The sequence below is a fragment of the Hippocampus zosterae genome, chromosome 18, assembly GCF_025434085.1.
Source record: "Hippocampus zosterae strain Florida chromosome 18, ASM2543408v3, whole genome shotgun sequence".
NCBI lineage: Eukaryota > Metazoa > Chordata > Actinopteri > Syngnathiformes > Syngnathidae > Hippocampus > Hippocampus zosterae.
Window position 1 is genome coordinate 5,232,316 of NC_067468.1, and position 27,089 is coordinate 5,259,404.

Sequence of the window (27,089 nt, forward strand, 5' to 3'; positions counted from 1 at the left end):
TGGCTGCAGGACAGCGACCAAATAAAGAGGGTGTTATGACTGGCATGGGCAGCCATGCTTGAAAGACACAAGTGTTGTTCATTGGTTCACCCTGGTTTTAGCCGTGGTTGTGGAAGGAAGACTCTTTGGCAATGAGTGTGAGCTACTGGTGCCCGATGCATGCAAGTGAAAAAAAGCTGAAGGGAGGGGAGGTTGAGGGGCATGGCGAAGAACACACCACCTCAACGGCCAACCTGACAGGGTCAATCTTAACAGCAGTCAACAGAAGTCGGCCGGTCTGCTGACTTCTGTTGCGTTCGCACTGGCGGCTGTCCAACAAATACATGTTGTCCAGTGAGCCTTTCAAAAGGAATATTGACTTGGGTTTTTCCACTACAATTTGTTTGAATTGCAAAAAGAAAGAAAGGCTCAATACCAAGTGTAACTGCCATTATGATCAACGGGGTTAAGTACGGACGCCGCTCATGCAAATTGTGCATGATGCATTTATGCAGAGAGCTGTGACGCTAAAACACATCATGAGGCGAAAAAATGACATTGGAGTTTCAATCTATTTTTTTTCCTCTCACCTTGTGAGTTTAAGAGGTCTTAGTTGTGTGAGTGGGAGACATCCAAACAACAGCAGGATAAGCCGCGTTACAAACTGATGGGGCGGTCAGTGACAGATATAAGGCCACCGAAAAATGCAGCTCTTCCATGCCACACAAGGAGAAATCTTTTATTTGGGGTTCAGATTCATGTAATGCGCTGAAATTCGGATGGCTGGCCATCTGTCTTTTCTCAGCCTGGTAAAACTCTTTCTGCTCTGGGAGTGTCAATTCGGGCTTATGAGTAGCGGGACTCCCACGGTCACGCGTTGCCTCTGGAGATAAGTCGTGGATCTTTTACAAACACACATTGATATCCCACCCACAAAAAATACATGAAAAACACGCCAATTAGACCAGGAAGCAATAGGCCCAAAGGCCTCCATTTTTTTTTTTGCGGTATAAATAGAACACATCCATGTTTATACATGCAAACACATCTTGCAAATGTATGCACAAAAGCCCACCACGCATAGGCATGAATGCATAAACATACATAGAGCAGGGAATGATCAAATGATTCTTGAATCCAGTACCCACCTTTATCCACCCACGCACAACACACAAACATTGATACTTGGTTAATAAAAACAACTTGCCTATCATTGCATACAGAACAGGACTGGCACACAACCAGGAATGGAAAAACAACCGTTTAAAAAAAAAAAAAAAGATTGAAAAATGTACAGATGCTAATGTGGCATCGCACTGACCTACAAAAGAAATCACTAGCTGGGTATACCCATTAGAGCATTTTCGGTGTACATCACACTTTGTAAAACAACAACAACTAAAAGAAACATGTACAAGCGCATAGTCAGCTTGTTCTTTCTGGGCTACAATGTGCTCTTACGAGCCTTTGTCAGTGTATAGTAGGACTGCGCAATATATCGGAAAGATATCACTGTTGCGATAATGGCCGATGCAATATGCACATGGCAAAGACATGCGATCATTTTCTTAGAAATTGTATGCTTTTATCTGAAGTTGGCCAGTCAGATACAGTAGTCAGTCAGTCAAACCAGTCAATAGTTGGATATTATCTCAGTTAATTAAAATTAATTAGCTGACAACACATTACGCTTACTTATTTTGCCGCAAGAAAAAAAAAGTACTTCTTTGGTCAAATCATAAAAACGTACGTGTAATATCTTGCAATAATATCGATATCGAGAAAGCACACCCAGGACAGATCATCTGCCATTCACGGTGCATCAAATCCATTTTTTACAGGGAAGTCACAAGAGGACGACGCTCAACTGAGGTGTATTTGAATAGGGCAACCGGTTGTCTGTATTCCCAGCTCGATCGAAAATATTTGTCGATCGACGTCACATGGCCCAGAGTTACACGAAACAGCTGCCTCTGAGTCAGGAGCTGAGATGAACCTGTCGGAGCTCAGGGAGCTGCTGTTGCGCCTCCACTTGACGCTGACGGATAGCTGCCTACGGTTCCTGAAGGGCATCGTGAGTTTAATCACCTATAACCGCAATTACCGACATACACGTCAGACTCATAAAGCACTGAAACAAGATGAGAGTCTCCCTCCTATACACCCCTTGGCACACATCAGCCAAATTCCACTAAAGCCAGAGGAGGAGCGACAGAGCTGAAGGCATAAGCTCCGAGTGAGAACCCTACCTAGCGTGCTGCATTCGAAAGAAGAACCGAGTTACCTTCATTAGCGCTTTCAACACACTTATAATGCATTAAACAAGTCATAATGAGCTGAATGTTAAGTGACGGTACCTTGAAATAGAAGATTCAGAGTGTTGAACTAGCGCATTCCGCCAATGCCGAAAAATACAACATTTACATATCAAATATGGAAACCCACGAGCACACTGATACCTAAAGTGTTCACGTGAGCGCACACACCCTTAATGATCACATAAAAGCTCATGGTACGCAGTAAGACAGGCCTAAGGATGGATTAAGATGCAAGCCTTTATCAGTGGGTTCCCACAATCCCCTGTGGAATATCTCAGCTTTTTTTTTCTCTTTTTTTTTGGGTCCACTCCCTTCTTCCCTTTCCTCCATATAGTACCTTGGGGATAGTGCTATGAGAAAAATAGGCAAGAGCAAGAGGAGAATGAGGACTACTTGAACACATGACCTAATGGACAGCCCACTGACAGAAGGTTCGCTCAGTTGTTTTTTTTCCCCTGTTCGGGCTGCTCGACAATTTAGCAACAAATGAGATCCAAAGTCATCATTACGGTCTTTGAAAGTCAAGCGTAAAAGTGCAATGGGGGTGCATACAGGGGGTCACATTTTATTCCGCCGGTGAACAGAATACGCGGACAGGGGTCACCTAGTCAAATGGTTATTATCTACAGTGATTGACGATAATCGAAGAAGAGGAATCACATGATAAGCAAGATTAACCCCTCGACACCAACGCTGTCATGAATGCAGCATCTAAGCCTTGACTTCAGTGATCAATCGGGCATGAGATCCGATGATGCAAAATTCTGACAGCAGTCAAAGAATGAATCACGCTCAAATAAGGAGGAGCTTCTTTGATTTAGGAATGAATTGCAAGCAAAATATGAGACGCCATTCCCAGTTATCATTGCAAGGAAATAGCTGGACTTTAATTAAAAGTATCGTCAAGAAAACCAAAACAGCATATCCACAATACCGTAGGTCACTGGTGTCAAAGTCAAGGCCCGAGGGCCAGATCTGGCCCGCCACATAATTTTATCTGGCCCGCAAAAGCAAATCAAGCATGTTAACATCCATGATGCTTGTTAAAGTCTGACACAAAATTTCAAATTGTCATATGTAATCAAAATTATTTTTTGTGAGCTGTGTATGTAATATGTGGAGGTGATCATCGTGATAATCATTTAGATGGTTCCCAAAATTTATAACGGCATTCCAAGGGAAACTGGAACAACAATTTGGCCCGCGACAAAAATGAGTTAAAAAAACCCCTGCCGTAGGTTGTTTTAATAAACTGGTGTACATCCGGTCAGGCTGCGCTGGGTGGCCTCACTGTGTACGTAAGCAGAATTTCATATGATTCCAGTCGTAGCGGGCCAGTTTACACCTACACTCTTTTGCTGTTCAACAGGATATTTGGGAAAATCTTCAGGGTCGACCTTTGAACTCCACCAGTGAGTAGAGGGCCCAGCAGGTCACGAGATCACCGGAGCAGTTGATTCATGACACGGTGGCCGCACAAGGCCGTCTCTGTCTTTCACACGCAGACCCCCTCAATAAATAAGCCCTTCGCTTGGGGCCATGAAACTCGATGGACGGGAACATCAGAGGGAAACGTCACATTTTCTCTCATCGGTGCCACTCACACAGACCCGAGTGTTTTTCTCTGCTACCATCAACAACATTTCCCACATGATTGGCTCCAATTGAGTCGTCAGCCGCTCGCCGAGCTGAGGAAAAAAAAAGGGTACGTCGCTCTGTCTGTGAAAGGTCAATACCTCTATTGGGCAATGGCAGGCGGACACTATGTAAACAAGACTGGCCGAAAGATCAATCATTATCAATATAATTAAAGATGTTTTGGTCTTTTTTTAAGACCAAATCAAAACCACAAACAAAGGTAAGTTGTATCAGGTTGTATCAGGGTAAGTGAGAAACAAGGATGAGTAACAGCGACTGGGTAAGATCGTTAGTGACCCGTATGACGAAGAAATTGCTATGCAATTCAAAGTTTAATGAGGGAAGGAAACAGTCAGTCACATTAAGCAGCCTTCACAGAAATGACATCGGGAGCTGGGAAAACATTACGGCAAGGTTCCAAGTCAAAGCAGTGGTTCCTTGTCATTTATCAGCGGCCGCTTGTACTTTCAAGTGAATTTGATTGCCCGTCACTCTGTTAGGCATGGATCCCCTCCTGTTTCCTGTCAGCAAACAAACAGGAAGGCCTTTGAGTTCCTGGTGTGTCGTGCAAAGGGACCTGTGATATGAGAAAACATGCACTGTCCTGCTCCGTAAACAGCATTTGAATGTTCAAAAGTTTGGTCTTGTACTATGAGACAGACCGTCTTTTCCGGATTATAAATCACTCCGGAGTATAAATCGCACCAGCCATTAAATGGATTATAAAGAGGAAAAACAGATATAAGTCGAACTGGAGTATAAATCGCATTTTTGGGGGTGGGAAATTTATTTGATAAAATCCAACACCAAGAACAGCCATGTTATTTTGAAAGGCAATTGAAAATAAAAGTAAAATACAGAACAACATGCTGAATGAGTGTACATGACGCATAAACAACGAACTGAGAACGTGTCTGGTATATTCACTTAAAATATTAAGAGTTATCCAGATAAGTGGCACCCCCGGCCAAACTATGAAAAAATACTGCGACTTATAGTCCGGAAAATACAGTACTTGTGCACCCCAAAAAAAGGAACCAGACGAAAATGTGCTGCCTGTCCCGACATTTGAAAATACCAGACTGACGATTCGAATTACTCATAGAATAATTATGTAAATTCTTCCATGCGTCGATCAAAAAAAGCTGGTCAGGAATAATCAACACACTTCAAATGCAAGGTTTCACCTTGCAACGTTCCAAATGAATGTGCGGAATGAAAGGAGAATTTGAAAAACGTGTAAGTGTCACCTATTGCCCCTATTGCAGATAAAATACGAGAGATGCTGCAGGCAGCCTGAAGCCACAGCTCCAATTTTAGAAACCTCTTTCAAGGATATTTTCTATAAATATTCCAATTAGAGGAGGGCTCCCCCATTCTCTTACGCTGCGCCGGAGCTGCTCTCATCCATGGGAGGCATCGGATTTTCACTTTTGTTCCGTACCATTTAATATAGAGGCACAATGATTACGTGACAACTAATCAATAATCACATCAATCCATTCTTCTATTTCAGAACTGATTCATCAGTTGGACACCTTTTTTTTTATTTGAAATTGTCCAAGACCTTATAATTTCAACATCTCAACAGTAAATATTCCACGCCTTGAATCAAACAAAACCTTCGCCGTTACTTTGCAATGCAACATTTTTTTTTGGGAGCAAAACCAATAACTGCATATTAAATCATTTCTTGGAGCATTTTGTACTGTCAATCAGGAAAAAAATCAACTAATGAATTGATGATTAAAACATTTGTTAATTCCAGCCCGATTTTAACACCAGTCACAACTATATTTTTTCATTCTTTTTAGAGGTAATCAGTCCTTAAATACATGAGGCATGGCACATTTGCAGTAAACACCAGATTTGTTGGGTTTTTTTTGGAAAAGCACTCAAGCGGTGATAATGTGGTCCAGAGCTTTGTGCATCTTGACATCTGCTAAATTGCTTTTTTTTTTAAATGTTTATGGCTATCGTGGGTGCATTTTGGCCTATTAATTGCGACAAGAAAAAAAAGACATGTGCACCTCAAACACATACTAATTAACTGGGTTCTATTTACATCAGTAAAGAGTATGCCAAATTGAGCCCTTACACAGTCTATCAATTCCATTACAACAGCACGCAAGTGTTACAAATAATGATGCAACTCCTGCAAAGGTTAATGGAGCTAAGCCTATTGTTTACTTTACTGCCAACTTTCTGCTGTTTGGATTAACAATCAGCACTCACCCACTCGCACTCGAAATACTTTGTGTCCATCAAATGGCCACAAGTCCCTTTTGCGCGATTAAATAACCCCACACCCAAAAAGCTAGTGTACTGCTTTCCAAGGGTTTTGGGGCAACCTGGTAAAACGCATGAAGTCTAACAGGGGTAAATGTTTTCAGAGTAAATGACGCTGATTCATTTGCTAAATTCAGTTCATCGATTATTGAATGATGACGTGCCGGGGAAATGAAAAAAAAATGGTAGCGCTGTGCCTGTTCTGTCTCCGGGGATCGTCATATGTCATGTAACACGCTCCATGGTGTGGTATTTCTTTTCTTTTTCTTTTCTTTTCTTTTTTTTTCTTTAAAGATTTGCCTGCAATCCTTTTTTTCCCAGCTTCCCTGTGCTTTGGTCCAAAACAGTAACATCCGAACATTTAACATTTATAAAGGGTTCAACTACTGCTTTACATTAGACAATAAGAGCACAAATGTTCATGTAAAAAAAAGTACATATGCAGTCGGACTGTCAATTAGGGTAAACTGCCCCTGAATTGTGCTGATATACTGTAACACATGAGGTAATACACGAAAAACGAAAAGTTCAGCTGACAGTTTACAACCCATTCAAAATGGACTAAGTCAAACTTTCTTAGATAATGCGAACCATATCAGCAATAACGTGCAATCTGATAACAAAAGCCTTTTCAAGCCGTTGTTCCACTGCTGAGAGCAAAAGCTAATACTCATTTTGCAACAGCGCTGTAATGTGTGGTAATGGCTTTTATTGGTTGAACATCCAAGGCAACAAATGATTGAAGATTCAATGATTTCTATTACCACATTGATTAACACTCTCCGACATGTACGCATTGATTAGGGGACGAAAAGCACAGCAATGCCGGCAGAAGAGTAAAACAAAGCACGTCTGGGATTCTCTCCATTTTAAACATGTGAACTTGATGCCCGATACTGTCTGCCTGCTTGTTTCGGTTCATATGCTCAACATACGAGCTAAGTTTGAATAATGGAATTGGCGGATCATCAGTGTCTGCAGTGAAACGACTGCCACCACAAAAGTAAGCCGGCTGTTGTGTAATCATCAGGCTCATACGCACGTGCGCCGCTTGTGTATCACAATACATTGAGCAGATGGCAGGGGGGATGTTAAATAATCACAATTACATGTTCGTATTTTAACTGAAGTTACAGGCAGCGGCTACTGCTTATTTATTTATTTATTTATTTCATTTGACATAAATGGGCTATGAAAGTCAAACTTAAGAAAACAAATGTCAAGAACAAAAGAAAATCTAAACAAGTCATCCGAGCGTTGCAATAATCCAGGTCGGGGCCACATCCTGTCCTCACAATCTTTACGATATTCTCAACTGATGATCCATCAATCCATTTTCTAATGCGCTTATCGTCGCGAGAGTCGTGGACGTGCTGAAGCCTATCCCAGCGGTCTTCGGGCAATAGGCAGTGGACACCCTGAACCGGTTGCCAGCCAATCGCAGGGCACACAGTGATGAACAACCATTCACAGTCACAATCACACCATGGGAAAATGTTTTACTGAACGTCCCTTTGATTGTCACAAAGTCTCAAAGGATGGCAAACAACATATTCTCGGAATAAAACTATACATTTTGAGGGAACCGAATTACACTCGATGAACTTTGCTTAAATCCATCCATTTTCCGATCCGCTTATCCTCACAAGGGTCACGGGCGGTGCTGGAGCCCATCCCAGCCATCTTCGGGCAGTAGGCGGGGGACACCCTGAACCGGTTGCCGGTCAATCGCAGGGCACACAGAGATGAACAACCATCTGCGCTCACACTCACATCTAGGGACAATTTTAGAGTGTTCAATCAGCCTGCCAGCCATGTTTTTGGAATGTGAGAGGAAACCGGAGTATCCGTAGAAAACCCACGCAGGCCCGAGGAGAACATGCCGGAGCTGGATTTGTACCCGGTATCTCTGCACTGTGAGGTTGACGCGCTAACCACTGGACCACCGGGCCGCCCTTTGCTTAAAATCGATATTTCCAATTGAGATTGCCATTTCAAAGCATCGGTTTTAACATTGACTTTGTCCCCATTGACAGTCATTCCTCACCGTGTTCACCCGATCCTCTCTCCATCACTCATCCTATCCCTAACCTCATTTCGAAGTCATGTCACCCTTGGTGAACGACGACATGAGTCAATTAGCTCAATGTCAATGACTGTAATGGAGTCATGGAGCGATGCCCCTGTGGCGCCTGCGCAGCTTTTAACGCAGCCTTTTTCCACCATCACATTTTCCCCATTGACTTCGCTTTTACTCAAAAGGTCAACTCCGCGCAACAATTCTCACACCAATGCCTCAGGTATCCATGCAATGACTATGACCTAGTTAATACATCATTCCGTTGCATCGCAAGACTTCACCAGATCATATGCGTTAATACTTTTTTCAACAATTTTAATGAATCACATTTAGAAAATAAAAACTTGCCATGTTAGCCAAGGGCAGGAACATAATATAGATTGTAGTGAGAACTCAATATTTAGTGACTCAGCACAGTCCTTCCTTCTTTTTCGCTCGGATTGTTAACAACGTTGGCTGTGATTTTAATTACTGGCCACGGCAAATGTGAAACAATCCCTTTTTACATGCTTTTTCCTAACTCAATTCAACTGTATCTATAGAGTACTTTAAAACAACCACACTGTATACAAAATGCTATACATGGAGCAAAAATAATTCATACAACAACAAACAATAAAACAACAAACAAATTTAAGGTGTTGACGCCTCATGCCTCTCATGTTAACCTGAGTCCTCGCCACAGCCCGAATCTCCTCTGCAGAGTTAAAAACAAGATATTTCCATTACGTTCCCACCACTCCACTGTGCACCTTCACTAGCAGCTCTCTGTGGGGAAACAAAATGAAGGATGCAAACACTTCTCTCATTTCTACGGTGCGTGCTGACCTGCATGAATACACTCGGGTGGGGCTGTTGCTGTGGAGCAGGGGCATGTGACACTAGGAGGTTGGGACTCTGTCACCCGCAACTCTTGGCCACAATATCGCACACACACTTAAAATCATACTGCCCGACCTTGGGCGCCGCGCATTCCTTGTTTTGTCCTTTTGTGGGTGCAGAGGTGCAGGTTCTACGTTTCTGACTTCCTGTTGAGAGCATCTTCGGTGACATTCCAATCAACCACGCTGTTGTGCTTGATCACCCTGCCCCTGCTGCCAAGCCAGCTCTAATGCCAAGCACATCAAATCACCTCAGTGTCAAAATATAGACAGAGTCCCCCTCCCCCACCTCCACTCACCTCGCGTTCTGTCCCTCCTCCATCTCCGACTGTCCCTGGCTTCTCCTCCTCTGGGAGATGCATCAGGTCAGGTGCCCCTGCTTCTACCTAACAGGTCCATATTGATGGAGACAGGGGGTGGCGGACGATATTGAGTGCGGCAAGAGTTAGAGCCTTGATGGAAGCTCTCTAAGCTGCCGAGCACTTGAAAGACAACTCTACTCCGCCCAGCCATCAATTTCACTAGTACCTGTCCTGTTCAGTGTCGTAGGCAATCATGCGTACGAACTGATCCATTGCCAGCTGAATGAATGCCATCTATGTGAATCAACGATCAACAACCAGCTAAACTCGGGCTGGCAACCGGTTCAGGGTATCCCCCGACTACTGCCCGAAGACAGCTGGGATGGGCTCCAGCACGCCGGCGACGCTCTTGAGGATTGGATGGATGGATGTTTGGCACAAAACAGTACACTGATCATCATCCCATTCTCCATCCTCAAATAAATAAGTAAATAACGCCACACCAAGAGTGAAGCGTGGTGGCGGCGACATCATGCTTTGGACTTAACAGGAGTGTGCAGTATTTTTTTATTTTTTTTATCCAGTGTAGAGAGTTAAGTGCGGTGAAAACCACCTAACTGCTCTTTTCCAACAGTGATAGGCCGATGCTCTTTTTTTTCATACACAAATGCTCCAGTGTTTATCTGTGGTGAAGAGGCCACTGCCCTTCAACACTTAGTCAGCCTCACGGATATAAACATGGCACTTACTCGCCTTCAAGTTTAAACGGTGGTGGAAGCAAGACTTGAACCACAGCATGTGACTGTAATTGGTCCATCAAATGTCAGTGACAGTGAACTCATCCAGACATCTGCAACATTTTCACCTAATTAGCTCATAGATATCAGGGGCATAACACACTTTGCAGTGATTAACATATTGTTCTGTGTTAGGCGACGTGGGGCTTGAAGAATAAGAACTGGCTTCTTCATTTCTAATTCATGTGAATAAAAAATGCCGTTTCTTTCCCCCCCTTTACAAGCGTAAGCGTCACACACTTCACTGTAAAAACTCTCTAAAGGGGTCAGGTTCAACTTCGAGTTGAGCAGGAATATGCTTCAAGAACCTCACCTCATTTGCATAAATTGCCTCTGAGAGAATATATTACACGTGAGCCTTATATAAAGAAATACAAATGTGACACACCAATAATTACCATTTGGGGTTGAAATGATGCCGACAGGCGCAAAATAATACCAAATAAAATATAGTTAATTAGCAATTAATTTAAGCAATATCCTTGATTTGACCTTATGATATGCCCCAAAATGTAATTTAAAATATATTTTTCTGAAGTGCCGCTGACAATTTCAGACATTCAGAAATGGGAAATTGTATAATTTAAGCAGATAGCATGCCTATAACTGCATGATAGCAGATAGAGAGGATAGTTTCCCGTCCATCCCCGGCGTCCATAGCTGTCTCCTGCCCTCAACCTGCAGTGGATCTGAGCTGCAACAATGAGATAGCATTTCACTGTGATGGTGCTGCAAGGGGGATTATAGGCTCAGGGAGTTATCAAAGGCTTAGTCGGTATGATTTCTAGTGACCCAACGTGGACGACTGCCATCACTCTGTGCGAGCGCGGAGACCTTGGCCTCTGCGGATGCACCCAAGCTGTTACGACCGAGTCAGCCATGGCCACCAGGACCCATGTGACAGGGGGAAACCTCACTGGCAGACAAGGCTGACGGAGATTTAGAAGACTCTGTCATTACAAATTGGAAGGAGCCCCGACCGGAAAGTTATGTGACTTGTGCTGTCATCTTTTTAAGTTCTACTTTAATAAGGCAAGACAAATGAACATTCGTCTTGTCCATCAATATTTTACTCAATAACTGATTAACCACATGGAAAGCTGACAAGCCCTGAATGAGCACTGGCTCAAACATTACACCACTTGATATGAATTAAAACTGAAAATAATTCATTATAATCTGCTCTAGTTTTAAAAATACTACTCACGTGCATTATTATTGTGAGCTTTATCCTGGCGTCTAATATATCGATGAAATATTGTTTCTGACCGTTTATGTGAAAGCAGCAATGTAAACCGAAATGGAAGAGCAGCAAGAAACCACAACATTTGTCAATGTCTGATGAGTCATGTGAATATAATCTATACATAGTTCATCAAAACAGAACCATTAGGCGGCCGTGGCGCCAGGGATGACAAACCTCAGTCCACTGGTCTGAGGTGAACTCCCACTCATTAAAAAGAATGCTTATGATAGTTGGAGGTTTTGTATGAGAACGGCTTACAGTGGATGCCGATGATTGGGGCTTGAGCCCGTAATCTGCAGCCAGCCATTCTCTGGCCCCCTCTGGCTTCTGACCTAGCAGGAAGTGACCAGGGAGCATTGACTCTGACCAGCCAATTAGAGCGCAGGGTGCATGGAGCACGCTGAGGCTAACGAGGCCCCTCTCAGTGACCCTCCTCACCTCTGTAGGACCCCACAATGGGAAATATGAGGAGATGGGAGCCACTTTAACTTCACACAATCCTTCCCCGGAGCCTCTCTTTGACGCCCACCCTCCTTCCCCAAGCTCCGCTCTCAAACCCTGCTGCGTAACCACAAGGTCTACAAACACATGTTGCCTACTCATAGAAAACCTTCACGTGGATATGACCATTGCACTGATGTTGAAGTGCAGATTGCAAAAAAAATAAATGAGCATGAATACACAAAGGTTGCTTATACAACACTGGCTATGTGTCGCTTTCATGTTTATTTTCGACCGCTACCCGATAGATGGGAGATCCAAATTAATTGGGAGGATTTGAGACCAAGCCGTTTCTGGAAACGGCCGCTGTAAACATGAATGCACTGCAGTGTTTTGCATAATTGTTACTTATTCAAACAAAACAAAGAGGAATGAAAAGAAAGCAGAATGAGCCGGTAATGAAGGAGTGAGAAACAGTGGGACAGTCAAAGTATGCTGGAGCATTTCCGTGGATGGTCCACATTCAAGGCTAATGAAAGCAAAAAAAAAAGAAAAAAAGGAAAGGGGAGCCAGTAATAATCATGTACACCCAACGTCCCACCCCCTTTCCTTTCCAGGCAGAATTGATTCTGTCAGTTGGACCCTCCAAACAGGGACCATATGTGAATTCAGCCCTGGCAATCAGACTGCATTGTGGAGCAGGCGGCTGAGTTCATCAGGAAAAAATTAGCCTGCCGCTCTGCAGGCCTCTTTCCTATTGGCCAGTCATGCGGCCCGCTCTGTTTGAGGGCACCCCAGACATTCCTGTGGATAATCTTTTCCATTCCTCCACTCAGCTCGATGAGGACAGACCAAATCACAGCACAAGGCCTGCATTGTGTGCTCTTTCAAGAAGCCCGATTTTTATTGTCGTTTCTTTGGCGTGATCCCTCTCGCTCACCTCATTCAACACAGTTCTAGGAGGGAAAGTGATTCATTTTTCTTCTCTCCCCCCCCAAAAAATCCAGTTTTTTTCCCCCCTTAATGATCCTATGCAAAGCAAAATATCAAATTGTCTTGTTTCTCAGGCTTGCTTTCCGACAAGTTTTTTTTTTTAAAGGCCAAAATAACGTAAAACCCCTGAAACCAGAGCTTAGCCACATCAGTGTGCGGCCTGGAGTTCAGCATATCGCTGCTGAATCTGGCTCCTTGGGGCGAGGCTCGCAATCCTTCCCAGAAAACTCCTGCTGGTCACCGCTACACGCCTCTCACAGCAGCTTGTCATTGTGGTTGAAATCGGTCCACTGAAATGTTGAGATTGGAGGACAATCACTCAAACGAGGATTTATAGAAACACTTTCCATAATTAGACCCATGATTATTACAGGGTCGATAAAGCTTGGACTTCAGAAGGGGTTCGTCTGCCCCCTCGTTGCTCTGCTTCAGTTACCTCAGTTTCTTGACAAGCGTTCGCCGTTTCTCAAGTGAGCATCTCAGCACACCAAAAAAAACATGCTTAATATCACCTTGTAAAACTTGTACTGCATGTTAACAAATGGCACAACCAAACTCGTTCCTCATCTAAGTTAGGCTTCGGAGTCGATGGCAGGCAAAATCAACTCTATGACCCGGATCATCAACTACGATGGGCTTTAAATGGCCACGACATAAACAGGGGTTGACTTTTGTGAATGTGCTATACAACCACACGCTCCCAGTTGTGCAGGAAATATCCCAAATTTTACAGCGGGCTGTTCAACCAAAAACCAAGGACTAAGGCAAAGGCTTGGTGTAAGAGGTGAACACGTCACCGATCATGCTCAAACTCGTCCAGAAGTAAGCAGCTCAAAGAGGTGGTGGGACATTTTACAATATCAAATATTTCTTTTTAGGCTGTGTTAAGACTTGTAATTCAGTAGTCTGGTCCAGATCAAAGTTAAAAAAAAAAAAAGAAATATATGGTGAGTGAATTTTGTCTGGTTCGCTCAGAGTTCACATTTGCATTTTTACTGTTGGACCAGTTTCTTCGGAAAAAGCTTGTATGAAGTCATGTCAAAAAGCAATTTTTTTGTTGCAAACGAGAAACGCTGTCTGCGGGGCGGAAGACTGCAATGGCTCCTTCGCCGAGGTGCCACCGAAAGCATTTCAAATGTATTGTTACAAGCGCAGTTGCAAGACAAACCCGCACAGACGGATAGAGACAAGCAGCACAGCGATGTTGCTGTGCCCACCGCTGGCGTTTTCAACACCGGTCCATGTGTTTGGTCCGTGCAGAGTTCACATCAGAATCAGAATCAGAATTATGTTTTTTTGGTCAAGTGTGAAGAACACACATGGAATTGGTCTCCGGTAGTACAGGCTATGGTAGGATCATCAATAACAAGCAACTGCGATAAACAAGGACATGAAAAATAAGTATGGAAAGACATTCAATGTAAGCGTACCGTTGTGCGGTAGTACCACAAAATGACAGCTGTGAGGCAACGTGCAAAGTATCGAGCAGAGCTAAAGTGATGGGTGGTAGAATATAACACTATAACAGTTGTGCAGTTGGTGCAGATAATCGTTGCACCATTTTAAAGTGACCAGTCCGCAGTATTTGTAGAGCAAGATTAAGTGTGCAATTGTAAAGAAGACCTTAAAAGCTTTTACGTGTCTGTTGCTGTGGAATAAAGATCAGTGACAATGGTTCAAGTAAGTATAGAGCTGGAGCTACAATGATTATTGCGGTAATGCTGTTCCACAGGGGGTGCAAAATTACAAAGAGCCACTCGGTTATTGTTCAGGGAGTTAATGGCTTGAGGGAAGAAGCTGTTTGAATGTCTGCTGGCTTTGGTGTGCATGGATCGGTCGCGCTGGCCTGAGGGGAGTAGCGGGAAAAGGTGGTGGGCAGGGTGTGAGGGGTCCAGTAGGATTTTCCATGCCTTTGTCTTGGTTCTTGCGATGTGCAACATTTGAGCTCACTTAAGTGGGCCAAAAGCCAACTCTTCGAGCGGCCTTGGTCTGCTTGTTTGGCGTGCGCCCGTTTTCAGACGATTGCTTTCGCACCGAACAAGGAGAGCAATCGCAGTGGCGTTCATTGGAACGAAACCAAAAATAACCCGGTGTGAACACAACGCAGCATGGATTTTGATTTGGAAAATGTGTTCCATAAATTGGGTTGAGGATTTGAATTATGTTGGTAATGTGTCACGGCTGGCCAACATGAACTCATTTTCTTGTGGCGCAAAAACAACAACAGCAACAAAAAGCTTGTTTTTCAGTGTACAAAAAGCCGTCATGGAAATGGGACTCTGGCCTTATTTAAATCTCTTCAACAACTTTACTGAATTTAACTGATTTCACATTCGAAATAGAACAGAGACATGTCTCAAAGCTTCAAGGATTAGATTCAATGCATTATGAATGTTCCGTATTTCATTTTTCATCTACTGGAAATATGAGACATGGGAAAAAAATGCAGAGATCAGGACGAGAGCATTCTCTGAGCACCTCCGTTACCCAGTCAGTCCGCATGTAAACACACCATAAATCATAGCAACCAAGCACAGTGCTGTCTCCAAAAAGGCCCCAAGGTAAATCTTATAGGCAGTTGTGTGAGGAGTACAAACACGGAACACGTTTCCACTCAAGTTTAGAACACATATTTACAAGTTGACTTCATTGTCTTATTATGACGCAAATGACAACTGATTATACATTTGAGAACTGCAGATCATATCTTCAGTGCTTTGATCGGGCTTGAATAAGATTTGATTGCAGAACACGACAAATGTAAACTGATCAGATTTGTTTTAGTTCTCTTAGCGGTACTCAGGCTTTCATGAACATTTTAGAAATGACTGTATCTTTGATGAAATGATGATTTGGATGTTAACAAGTGTATTCTACAATGTTACCTTGCACTTTAAAACCAATTCAATATAAATCAATATTTTTAATACGATAACCCAGCTCAATGAATTCCTTATCGGTTAATTTACTGCGGGCATTTCCTGGTAATTCACTGAGGGCAATTTCCATCTATTTTATCCGAGAGGGAACAAGCCCACAGGCATAAAAGCTTTGCGGGGATAGACAACTTTACCGGAGGACAGTCGACGCTGATGGAGGGAACACATGCCACTGAAACAGGAACAGGCATCGTTTGGACGGCCTCGCTGCATCGGAGGAGCTAACGAGCACTGGGGCTTCAGGAACCCTGTGACAATAGAAAAAAAAAGAAAAGATCAGATGATTGCGAAATTCAAAATATGCGTCAATAGCGAGAAGAGGCTCATCAGCAACCAATTGAGCAAAATTAAGAAATGACAACATGCAGGACAGTGCGCCGGCCAGTGTGTGACCCGTCATCAGAACAAGACACTGGGTTTTATCTCAGTCATTGAGACACGCGTTCCCAAGCCCACAATCTCTTGGTTTTGCTGCGGCAATCAGAGTTCCTTTTCAGTGTAGCCAAAAAGCGAATGTTTTGGACAAATTCCATGCCACTAACATTTGAGATGTCCCCCTACCTGTTGCAACGTCATTGTGCAACCAGAGCATGAAGCAAGGTCCATGAAGACATGGATGAGGGAATTTGTTGTGGATGAACTGCACTGGCCTGCACAATGTGCTGACCTCAGCCCGATGGGACATCAATTTGAGAGGAGACTGACACCCAAGTAATCTCATCCTACATCAGTGTGTCACACCACAAATGTGCTCCTGGAAGATTGGTCAAATAAATCCCATAAAGACACTCCTAAACTTTGTCCAAAACCTGTTGGAGCTGCAAAAGTGGGGAGCTGACGTCATATTAAAGCCCATGGATTAAGAATATAATGGCAATACCTTCATATGCCGATCAAGACAGGGCGGCAAACACGTTTAGCAATATGGCATAGCCTACTGTCTGTAAGGATCACAAAATAATATAACATTTCGTAAAATATCAAGACCTTTTGCAAATGTCAGTTTCTGTCGGCAAACTGGTAAAAAAAATGCATTTATTGACTGAGTGGCTTATATATTGCATTGGTATCTAAATCCAAACTTGCATGCACCTCTTTTGAGAAACTTTACATTCCCATCCAAATATGATAATCCACAGGGAGACTAGTGTTGCTAATGTGGCGGTGTGACCACCAGCAGAGCCCTTTTATTTTCTCTATGAAAAATATGTCACTCCAGATGAGTCCGAAGAGCGACATTTTAAAACAGGCAAAAGGGTATTGGATTATTTTCCTGAGATTCTGGCACTTAGTGCTTGGAAGGATTGTGTGTGTGTGTGTGTGTGTGTGTGTGTGTGTGTGTGTGTGTGTGTGTGTGTGTGTGTGTGTGTGTGTGTGTGTGTGTGTGTGCGCATATTCATAATGTGGAAGGGTGTGTGTATAACATTTAAATTAATATACAACAGGGTGGATCAACGAGAGCAAACGTCCTAAGGGAATGTGGTGCCATTGGCTGGCATTGTATTTGTCTCTCTATATATTCTCATTCAAATCTTTCTATCATGTTTAAAATAAAAATGTGTGCTGCTGTTATCATCCATTTCTCTGAGTGTACAGAGCTTTACTTACCAAGCCTTGAGGTAAATGTTAGAAGAGTTGCACTGTCTTCAACATGTATGTGCAGGTTTAGCACCTGGTGTCATGCCGGGTTTAGCTGGTAAAGTACTCTGCATTAAATCTTCTCTAAATCACAGCTCTGTCATCAGTGCTATCACCGTAACAGGTGAGTAAATGTTCATAGATCCCATAGCTGTCATCATTGGTATGGTTGGCACAAATACGTCCCATCATTAAAAGCACTCTATCGCACCCGATCATTATACGCTATGTTTGCTCACATCAGCGGGACCTTGATTACAGAGATTTCTTTTTTGTTTTGTTTTGTTTTGTTTTTTTGAGGGGGTCGAGTTTAACTCCGAAGATTCTGTAAAGCCGCTTTCGGGAACAAGCTCGAGTATCTGCATTATTCTTTTTGTTGGAATCAACACAGGGATTTCACTCATAAGAGAAACTATTAAATGAAGTGAGAGGAATATCATTCATGCAATGGCTTGATGACATTCTAACAGAAAGGGTTTAAAACATATTTTTAAATACTTTTACATGGAAAAAATAGTAGTATGAAGAGTCAATATTATTTGTCACCAACACATCAGTGAAAGTACTTTCAGATGTTACCAGACTTCCCCTTTTTTTTCTTCAAATGAAATACTGTACACTGAGTCATTTATGAGAGTTTAAGGTATTGTAGCTCGATGTGTCTTCCTGTCCTGTCCTGTCCTGTCAAGGAGCTCAAGCCCAAGGTCAAAGTTCACCGGGCCCTTAATGTATCTCTTAGGTGCAATAAAAAAGCCTTTACCATATAGGACTTCAGGGTAAGCTATCCCAGTCGGGCTCCGAAGGACACGCCAGCAGAGCAGTCATCAATTGCCACAGTTTTCAACATGAAAGTCATTGAACACAGGCAAGCCTGAAAGCCTCTTTGTGACAAGACAACCTGTGAAAGAACAAGTTTGTCCTTCCTTTTGTCTGTCCTGTACAACAGTCCAGGACACTCGAGAGTTCTCCCAAACTCATCCAACTGGGTAGGTTTTATTTTGATGTCATCCTGACGAGGTCAGGAAAGAAAATCGGAAAATAAATAAATAAATAAAATGATATTTGCGGCCTTGCAGCGATTTTATACGGACTGTTGAAAATTCTGTTGTAGATTTGATTCATGCGATAGAGTTTTAAAAAATTTGTTTCTTTTATGACACTCATGACGAAAAAGTAAAGTGATGCACTTTTGTGTAGGTGAAGAAAGCTCATTTACAAGTGTTTCCATTGAAGTACTTTCTACTTGAGAACCCAATAATGCATTAACAGTACCGATTGGCCAATCTTTTCTCATTTGCATTGAAAATATTCTGCCGATTCACGATAGCAAGTGCTCTACCAGGATACAGTCATTTACAGTGGGGGCTGATTTTTTTAGAAACTGGACTATCAACAAGCCCCGCCGTTAAATACAGGTGACAGTTACGCCACACAGCTTGGACAGAACGAGGAACTAGACGGAGTTTTTGCAACACTTCTCAGGCATAAATTTTCACCACTTCAAATTGGTCAACATTACGTACAAATAACAGACGATGTGTGGATAGAGCTTCAGTGTATTTGTGTAGGCCTTAGGTCAACTCACTACTAATTGTGCTCCAAAAAACAAAGAACTGCCTGCATGGCAACAATATTGATGCAGATTTAGATGAGAATATTTAACAATTTATGTCACCAATGTTGGTGTATATGAGAGCATCTCTTGTTTTCTGTCCAGTTTTGTTGTTATTGGACCTTTTTTTTTCCTCAATATCAGTCCGAGAGTTGTAATGCAACTGACTTTTGGCAACCCAACGGCATGCAACAACAGTTTTCGTTCACTCTAAGTAATTTGTTCATTTTCCAAACTGCGTCATCCTCACGAGGGTCACGGAGGGTGCTGGAGTCTATCTCAGCCATCTTCGGGCAGTAGGCGGGGGACACCCTGAACCGGTTCCCAGCCAATCGCAGGGCACACAGAAACGAGAAACCATTCGCACTCACATTCACATCTCGGGACAATATGGAGTGTTCAATCAGCCTGCCATGAATGTTTTTGGAATGTGGGGGGAAACCGGAGGACCTGGAGAAAGCTCAGGCAAGCACGGGGAGAACATGCAAACTCCACAGAGGAAGGCCGGACGGAGCTGGAATTGAACCCGGTACATCTGCACTGTGAAGTCAACGTGCTAACAACTCGACTAGTGGGCCACCACTCAAACTAATTGTTGAATAAAAGTGATTTGTTCAAGCCATTTCATTTTCTGTGAATGATTGTTTTTTATTATTTTAAAATAATGAAATGTTACTTAGTTGTAAACAAGTTAATTTATTTTATAATAATGGCGCTCCGCAAGCTCTAAACCATTCGGCCTTGGTTGAATTAGGAAACCCGAGGGCCTCTTTCAACGAGAGAAGGTAGACATAATAAAGAAAAGCAAATGCCCAGACCTTGGTTTGAAGACACTATTTTCATGTTAAGACAAAATAAACCAATCACTTCAAGGAACACACCCTTTACCAAAAGAGCCAACCTTTATTTCTCTTCAGATTTTCTCCTAATGTCCCAAACTCAATTGCTGTCGTGGTCCGATCCGGCAATAAAAAAACCTGAACTGCAGAGACTCATTAGCTGCAGCATAAAACAAATGCAACATATACACCGGCGAAGGCCTAAATTCCTTCTCCTCAACATTACTTATGCGATGCAGTTTTAATGCTTTACCTTCAGCGCTGACAAAACTACTTTGAGGGGAATCAAATATCATCATAACTATTCATCAGGTTCACTTCACAATACTTCACGCTTCACCAAACTGTTTTGCACCGAACCAGATGGTGACTCGGGTTTTCTTCATCCATAACACATCCTCAATGTGAAAGCTATTCATTTAAAGCAACAGTACTCCAGCAGTAGAGTGCATGAATTGGCGGCTGCTGATTATTTTGCTGTGACATTCAGGCAATAGGCAAACGCAACAATGACAGACAGAGTGGAGAAGGGGGCCAGAAGTTCGAAAAAAAGGAGAAGAGAAAGCCAAAGAGTGCGGCAAATGAGGTTAGAGGGGAACAAAATCGGGTCAGTTCAAAGTCTGCTTCTGCACGCCGAAAACTTTCTCGGGGGCAAATAGGAGAACAAGGGGCCACACTGCGGGCTCAGCGGCGCTCAGGCGAACGACTCTAATCAAATTTGTACGATTGGACTCCCAAAAAAAGCCGCAATGGGCACAAAGAGGCTGCTTTGACTCGGGAACGGACACACAAAAACATAAAAATCAAGGGCCCACTTCTCTTTTCCATACAGCAGCTTTTCACATGATGAAGCCTTGGCAACCACTGACCCTTTTTCAACTGTGAAACGTCAGAACTGGAGGAGCAGCGCCAACAATATCTTGCTGATTCCTCGTCTCATGGATGCCCATTGGATATTTGTCCAATATTTTCTTATAATCACCCTGGATTCAAAGGGATCCAAACCTGCATCAAAAGTCCTATATTTCCCTTTCAACATGCATCGCAATTAGTTTCGCCTTTCATTTTCCTTGATCGTAGCTGACGTTACGGAGTGATCAAAGAGAATTACCTCCAGCAAGAAACGTTGAAATAAAGCTCGACTTCACCGTGATGACTGAGATACATGCAGAGTGAAATGGAACGCGTCAGAGTAAGTGGTGCTCCAAGGCAGAAAGCGATGCGTGGAGTTGCTTTTGTGACCTGTGCCCCACTCATCTGCCTCACTCCCACCACAAAGTGCAGGAGCACGCTTCCTGTTAGCCGGCTGAATAGACTCCGCACACCCATGTCAGCATCTCGACGGGAGAACATATTCTGCCAGTTCATAAACCCCACCCCCCGTTGCTACTTTTGCACAGTGCATCTCAAAATAACACATCCAAAATGTAAACATAAACAGAAAGCCAAGGACTGAACACGAGGAAGAACCTGTGCCTCCACCCTTCATTCTTCACTCAGAAAATCTAACCCAGATTCACCAACCAAGTGTGATGCATGCCTAATTCAAGACCAAAAATATGGTTGAGTCATTCTGCCGATCTTGGTTAATGTTCTCAAATCAAGTAGTGATTGCAAAAAAAACCAAATTTGTCAAATGTTTCTGTTAGTTGATCTAGAAGCGTTCCTTTTGCCACACAAATACAGAGACGTTACTTGTAATTCGGAAATGATTTGAGAAATACTGTACGAAAAATCCGGTCCGTCTGCCTTCAAAAACAAGATGCATCTGCAGAAAGTAAGACGGCGAAACAAGTGACACACACATCACAGGAGGAAGAATCTAACGTGATAGAAGCGGTACATAATTTAAACCATGAAACAAAAACATCTGGCACTGCACCTGTTTTGCATCAACGTGCACTGAAAGCAAAGACAATTAAACACACAAAAATTGAGTCAGAATAAAATGACCTCTGTGGCTAAAACTGCCTTTAATGTGGACACGTTAACTATGAATGGCTCGCTGACACAGTGGATTCCAATGTGTGAAGCTCCATTAGGGACTTGACTCCAATGGAGAAAAATATTGGAATCATCTTGTCACGGACGTCTAATCTTTGGAACTCAATGAATAGACACAAAGGTATTTTCATGTCACAGTTAAATAAATACCGAGCATCTTGGCTCCAACTTGGCTGCGTAGTTTATATGATTAATCTATAATAAAAAATGGCCTGCAATAGGGGGAAACAAAAATAAGAAAAAAAATCCAACAATCTGAAATTTTTTTTTAAAAAAACACACATTGGGGAGCTGTAATCAGAAAGAACACAACATTACCGGTATGTGGAATGCAGTCTTCTCACTCGAGAAGGAATACAGTGAAGGTTTTCTTTCGGTTCCACTATGATTCAAAACTCCTGTATGTGTGCTATTCAGCAATGAATACATGCCACACATTCCAAGGGGTCAGGACGTCATCTCACTGACGACTCTGCCAAGTAACCTGCTTGGCAAAGTTCTTCACAGCTGCTCTTGTAGTAAAATCTAGCCGAGAATGCATCTGTGTAGTACGTTATTATTTATCTGTTTTGATTTTTTAAAAAATTCATGCATACGGCTAGCCGAGATATGCAAAAGGCTTGACAGGCAAGGGAATGTAGCCACAATTTACAGCAACAAGTTTTTTTTTTTTTTTTAATGATAGGTTGACCTGCAGCTCAAGTCATGAAATGTTTGTTTCAGACTCAAGACACAGTATGTGGACTACTTCTTTATAGCGCCACTCAATGAAAAACAAAGTCGAGCCTGATGTGTTGGGCTGATGTTTCCAAAACAGAACGGTTCTGTCACGGTCTTTCATTAACAAAATAAACTAAAATAATAACTTGAGTATGATAACTTGACTGACGTCAGTAAAAGTCATTGTGTACTGTCGCATGGCAATCATTCTTTGAGAGGCACTCCCTTCACATGAAAGATTTATGATTTTTGAACCCGGTATTGAGCCCAGGGGTATAATGAGTCACGGTAAAGCGCCAAGAAGAAACACATTTCACACATTTTGAATCTGTGACGTCCAATGCCAACATTATCCAAAACAAGGGTGGACATTGAGGTAAAAACAAAAAAAAAGAAGAGAAGGGATATAGAGAACAGGGGAGGAAAGGAACTCATAGAGACACTTTCAAAAAAGTGAAAGGGCCAGGAAGACAATGAAAGAGAACAAGAGGAGAGACAGGCAGAGGGAGGCAAACAAAACTAGGTCAAGTCACATGACTGGGATCGACTGCAGGCAGGATTAAATATCCTACAGCATGTGGTCATTTACACAACAAATGTAGATTTCATTTTATAAATTATTTCTCTTCCACGGGGATGAGCATACCTGGTGTGATGCTTGACTGTATTCTGGTGGGCAGCAAGGCTTTTTAGTGAGCACAAAAAAAAAAAAACCAGGGTATTAAAGACCAGAGTGAGCCATTCCCTCTCAGACGAGGAACAAAGCAAAAGCCTTAGATAGCATGAAAATGATCAGAACAGGAGTGAATACAGTTGCAGCGTAAGACAGCCTCTTAATGGCAAGCTATAACAACTGGAACATACACCATCCAATATCCTTCATGATGCTGGAGGACGGTAAAATGTTAAAAGAGAAAAAGAAGAAACAGGGGCTCATACACCGACAGCCAAAGTGTGCACTCATATCTACGACTATTCATTAAATTCTTATCGTCCTCAGTTTTAGGAAATATGCCATTAGGGACTGCGCAATTGATCGAACTTTAATTAAATATGACAATTGTGATGTTGAGATTAACCTGATCGTGTCCTGGGCTCTGCTGAACTTTCTCCGCCGGTAGTCTGCCAACCACCAGGGGGCGAACACACGTTTACGGCTTTATTAAGTTACCTAAACAGCAAGTGAGAGCGCCCTATAGCGGGGTTCTTAAATCTCCCGGTGGACTAATGAGAGCAAGTTGTTATTTTTCATTTGAGGAATTGAAATAGTGAGGGTGAATGTTATATATATGTTTAACAGGGCTCCAAATCCCCTAGCAGTGTTTTTGTAAAGGGGCGCTTAACCCTTTCATTCCACAAGACGTACTTGTACGTCTTGTTAAAATTAGGCCCTGCCTACCAAGGACGTACTTGTACGGCTAAGTCTTTTTTTTTTGCGTCATAGATAGGAGGAGCATCTGATGCAATCTGTGGATGAGAATAAGCCGTTTGCATTGTAAATAATGTAAAAAAAAGCGACCAGTAGGTGGCAGTGGTGGCTCACGTGCTTGAAATGCACACTTTTACAAAAATCTCTTTTTCTCCGTTTTTTGCAAATCGCCATTTTCATGGAACTTAGCCCTTTTATAATGCCAATTGCTGAAGAATGGAAAACAAAAGAAGAGACTCCAAACTTTATTTTGGTGGGCTCCATGTTTATATAGCATTAGAACCAAATATTCTGTGGGCCTTGCAAGATCAGTCAAAATGTAGTAAAACGTTGGGATTGAGGGGGTTGCTCCAGTGAAAATGGCTGGGATTGAATGAGTTAATGAGAAGTCGATCAAGTCAGCTAAAACGATGGCCACTCAATCTCCACAGCCCAGTCAGTGACATCCACAGCAGTCCATTTGCGGAGCATGTTTGGGTGTGAACGTGTGCGTCAGCAGGTGACTGAGAAATCGGAGAACCGAACAAAAATCTTTCAGTCCCGAATGCTCAATAAATGAACAGCAGGTGGAGTGGCCCACCAAATTGAGGCCAATCAATGTGATGTAAAACCTCTGACTCACACAAAGCGGTTCACGCCAATAGATTAGATTAGATTTGGATGGATGGATGGATGGATAGATATTTTATTCGTCCCCTAGTGTGCATTTAACAATCATATTGAGTGTTTTCATTTCCAAATATAACAGTAAGGAGCCTGAAAAATATCAAATCCATACAGCAGTAGATACTGCCAGTAAACTGAGCAAAATTAAAGGTCACTTATCGGACACAATGTGAATCCATGTGCATCTGCACCGTAGCAACATTTCTGACCAACAAAGACTCGAATCTGATTCAACTTCAATGCGCTCATTTCACCGTGGCAGACTTCAAGTCAAGAGGTGAGTCTCTTTTTGAGGTCGTATTGTGTAGACTTCTTCCATTGAAATGTCACTGATGACATCACCGCACATTTACCTGCAAATGCCGCAAGAGGCACTGAGCCATTGTAACATAGGGCAGCTCTAAAAATACAAAAGCTGCCTTGAGGGCTCAAAACTCTTAACTCAAATAACAATTACTGACCAAGAGAGACAAACTGTCAGATCAGTTTAGAGCTCAACAATGGTGCACCGCTCAAAATATAAAGTCCAAAACAACAAACCTGATTTGGATCAAGCGAGACACACAGCTGGTCAAGTGGATGAGCAAGAGTGAGGTCACTTTGCTTAAGAGAGAGACACACACAATAAACTGAAGGCACAGAGAAAATATTGCACGTTGGTGCAGAGGCCACATTGGTGGACTTGAAAAACAGCAAAGGTTGTATGATGCAGTAACGTAGCTTCGCAACCAACATACTTTATTGTTCACTTTCCTTTGGAAACTCACTGGGCAATTGAATTGATACAACATAAGGACACTAAAACTGGATACAAATATAAAATGCTTCGTTTGGATCGACGCTGTGTATGATAGACAATGTCAACAAATTAAGAAATTATTTTCGAAATACATTAAACGTGTTTAAATTGTTGAAATTGTGCAAAGACTAAGTACGGTGTAATACTGGAATGGGGATAGCATTACCGTGGTTCCCGGATTATAAATCACAGTTTTTTTCCATAGTTTGGCTGTGGAGTGATTTATGTGTGAAATTATTAACACATTATGATATCATTTCACATGTTATTTTCACATTAAGAGGCCGCTCTCGGCCTGAGGTCTGACGTAAGCGACGCAGAAGAAGCGCCACATCACCCTTTGAAGTTGGCGGAGTTGTTTAAAAGTGACGCAGAGGATGAAAATGTCATTTGATTTAGTGATTTGGAGTGACACTGATGGTTTGGTAAAATTGTTAACATGTTCTTTATGCTCTAGTTATCTGAATAACTCTGAATATGTTTCATGAACATACCAAGTGAGTTCGCCGTTCGTTGTTTGCCCGTCATGTCACGTTAAGTAATCGTACACTTATTCAGCCTGTTGTTCTCTATTTTATTTTTATTTTAAATTGCATTTCAAGATGACATGTCTGGTTTTGGTGTTGAAGTTTATCAAATAAAAATGTGATTTATACTCCGGAGCGATTTATAATCCAGAAAATACGGCAAATGCTTTTCACCTTTTCATTTGTACCGTGACCTCCAGCAAATACCGCACATCCCTGAACTCGATATGCATTTCGAATTCCTTCTCTAACTCTCTGAATCTCATCATCGCTATCTACCAACCAGTGGACACTCAGTCTTTCAAGGGGAGCCATCTCCTTTTGATCGGCAAACTCGCAACATTAGCATGTACCTCAGCGCTCTTCTGCTTTCGCTTTCCGTTCAAGCCGCTTGCTCATCAGCAACATCGCGAGTTCCTGTGAGGCTTCACCCAGGTAAGACGGGAGGTGCTCAGAGCTTGTCGAAATCTTCATCACTAATGAGCACGTGGCGAGTGAAGAGCCAAGTGCTCCTGTGATCTCATTGCTGAGGATAGACTGGAGAGCTTCTATGTGCCTCTCCTCGGTAGCGATATCACTTCAGCCAAATCAAGTGATGATTTAGCCCATCGGCCTTTTTTTGTCCATCTTAGGAGGTAACACGCTAAAGGCCAGTCCCAGACCCTTCATATACAACCTTTTTTTTTTGCATGACACATTAATGCATGATCCACAAAGGCAAGGGGCCATTTTCACAAGAGCTATTTCAACATGTGGTGTACGTGCTTTCACACAGGGTCCAGGTTGAGTCTCAGCTCTGACTTTAATGTGTGGACTTTGCATGGTCCGTGCTTCCTCTGGTTTCCTTCACCACTCCACTTCAATTTTCTATAATGTCCATTGGTGTGAATGTGTGTCTGAATGGTTGCTCTGTACACTGAAATGGACTGGCAAGGTGTCTGACCCAGAGCTG

General features: G+C 42.6%; 1 protein-coding gene across 2 annotated transcripts in view; it reads right to left on the reverse strand.

Moving 5' to 3' along the window:
• The window catches only part of rxraa (retinoid X receptor, alpha a), a 94,080-nt gene that overhangs the window by 55,810 nt on the left and 11,181 nt on the right, over positions 1–27,089 (reverse strand). For both annotated transcript variants that reach the window (XM_052050279.1, XM_052050280.1), the window contains exon 2: positions 16,038–16,151. In XM_052050279.1, the coding sequence (XP_051906239.1) occupies positions 16,038–16,151 (114 nt within the window). The remainder of the gene's footprint in view (positions 1–16,037; positions 16,152–27,089) is intronic.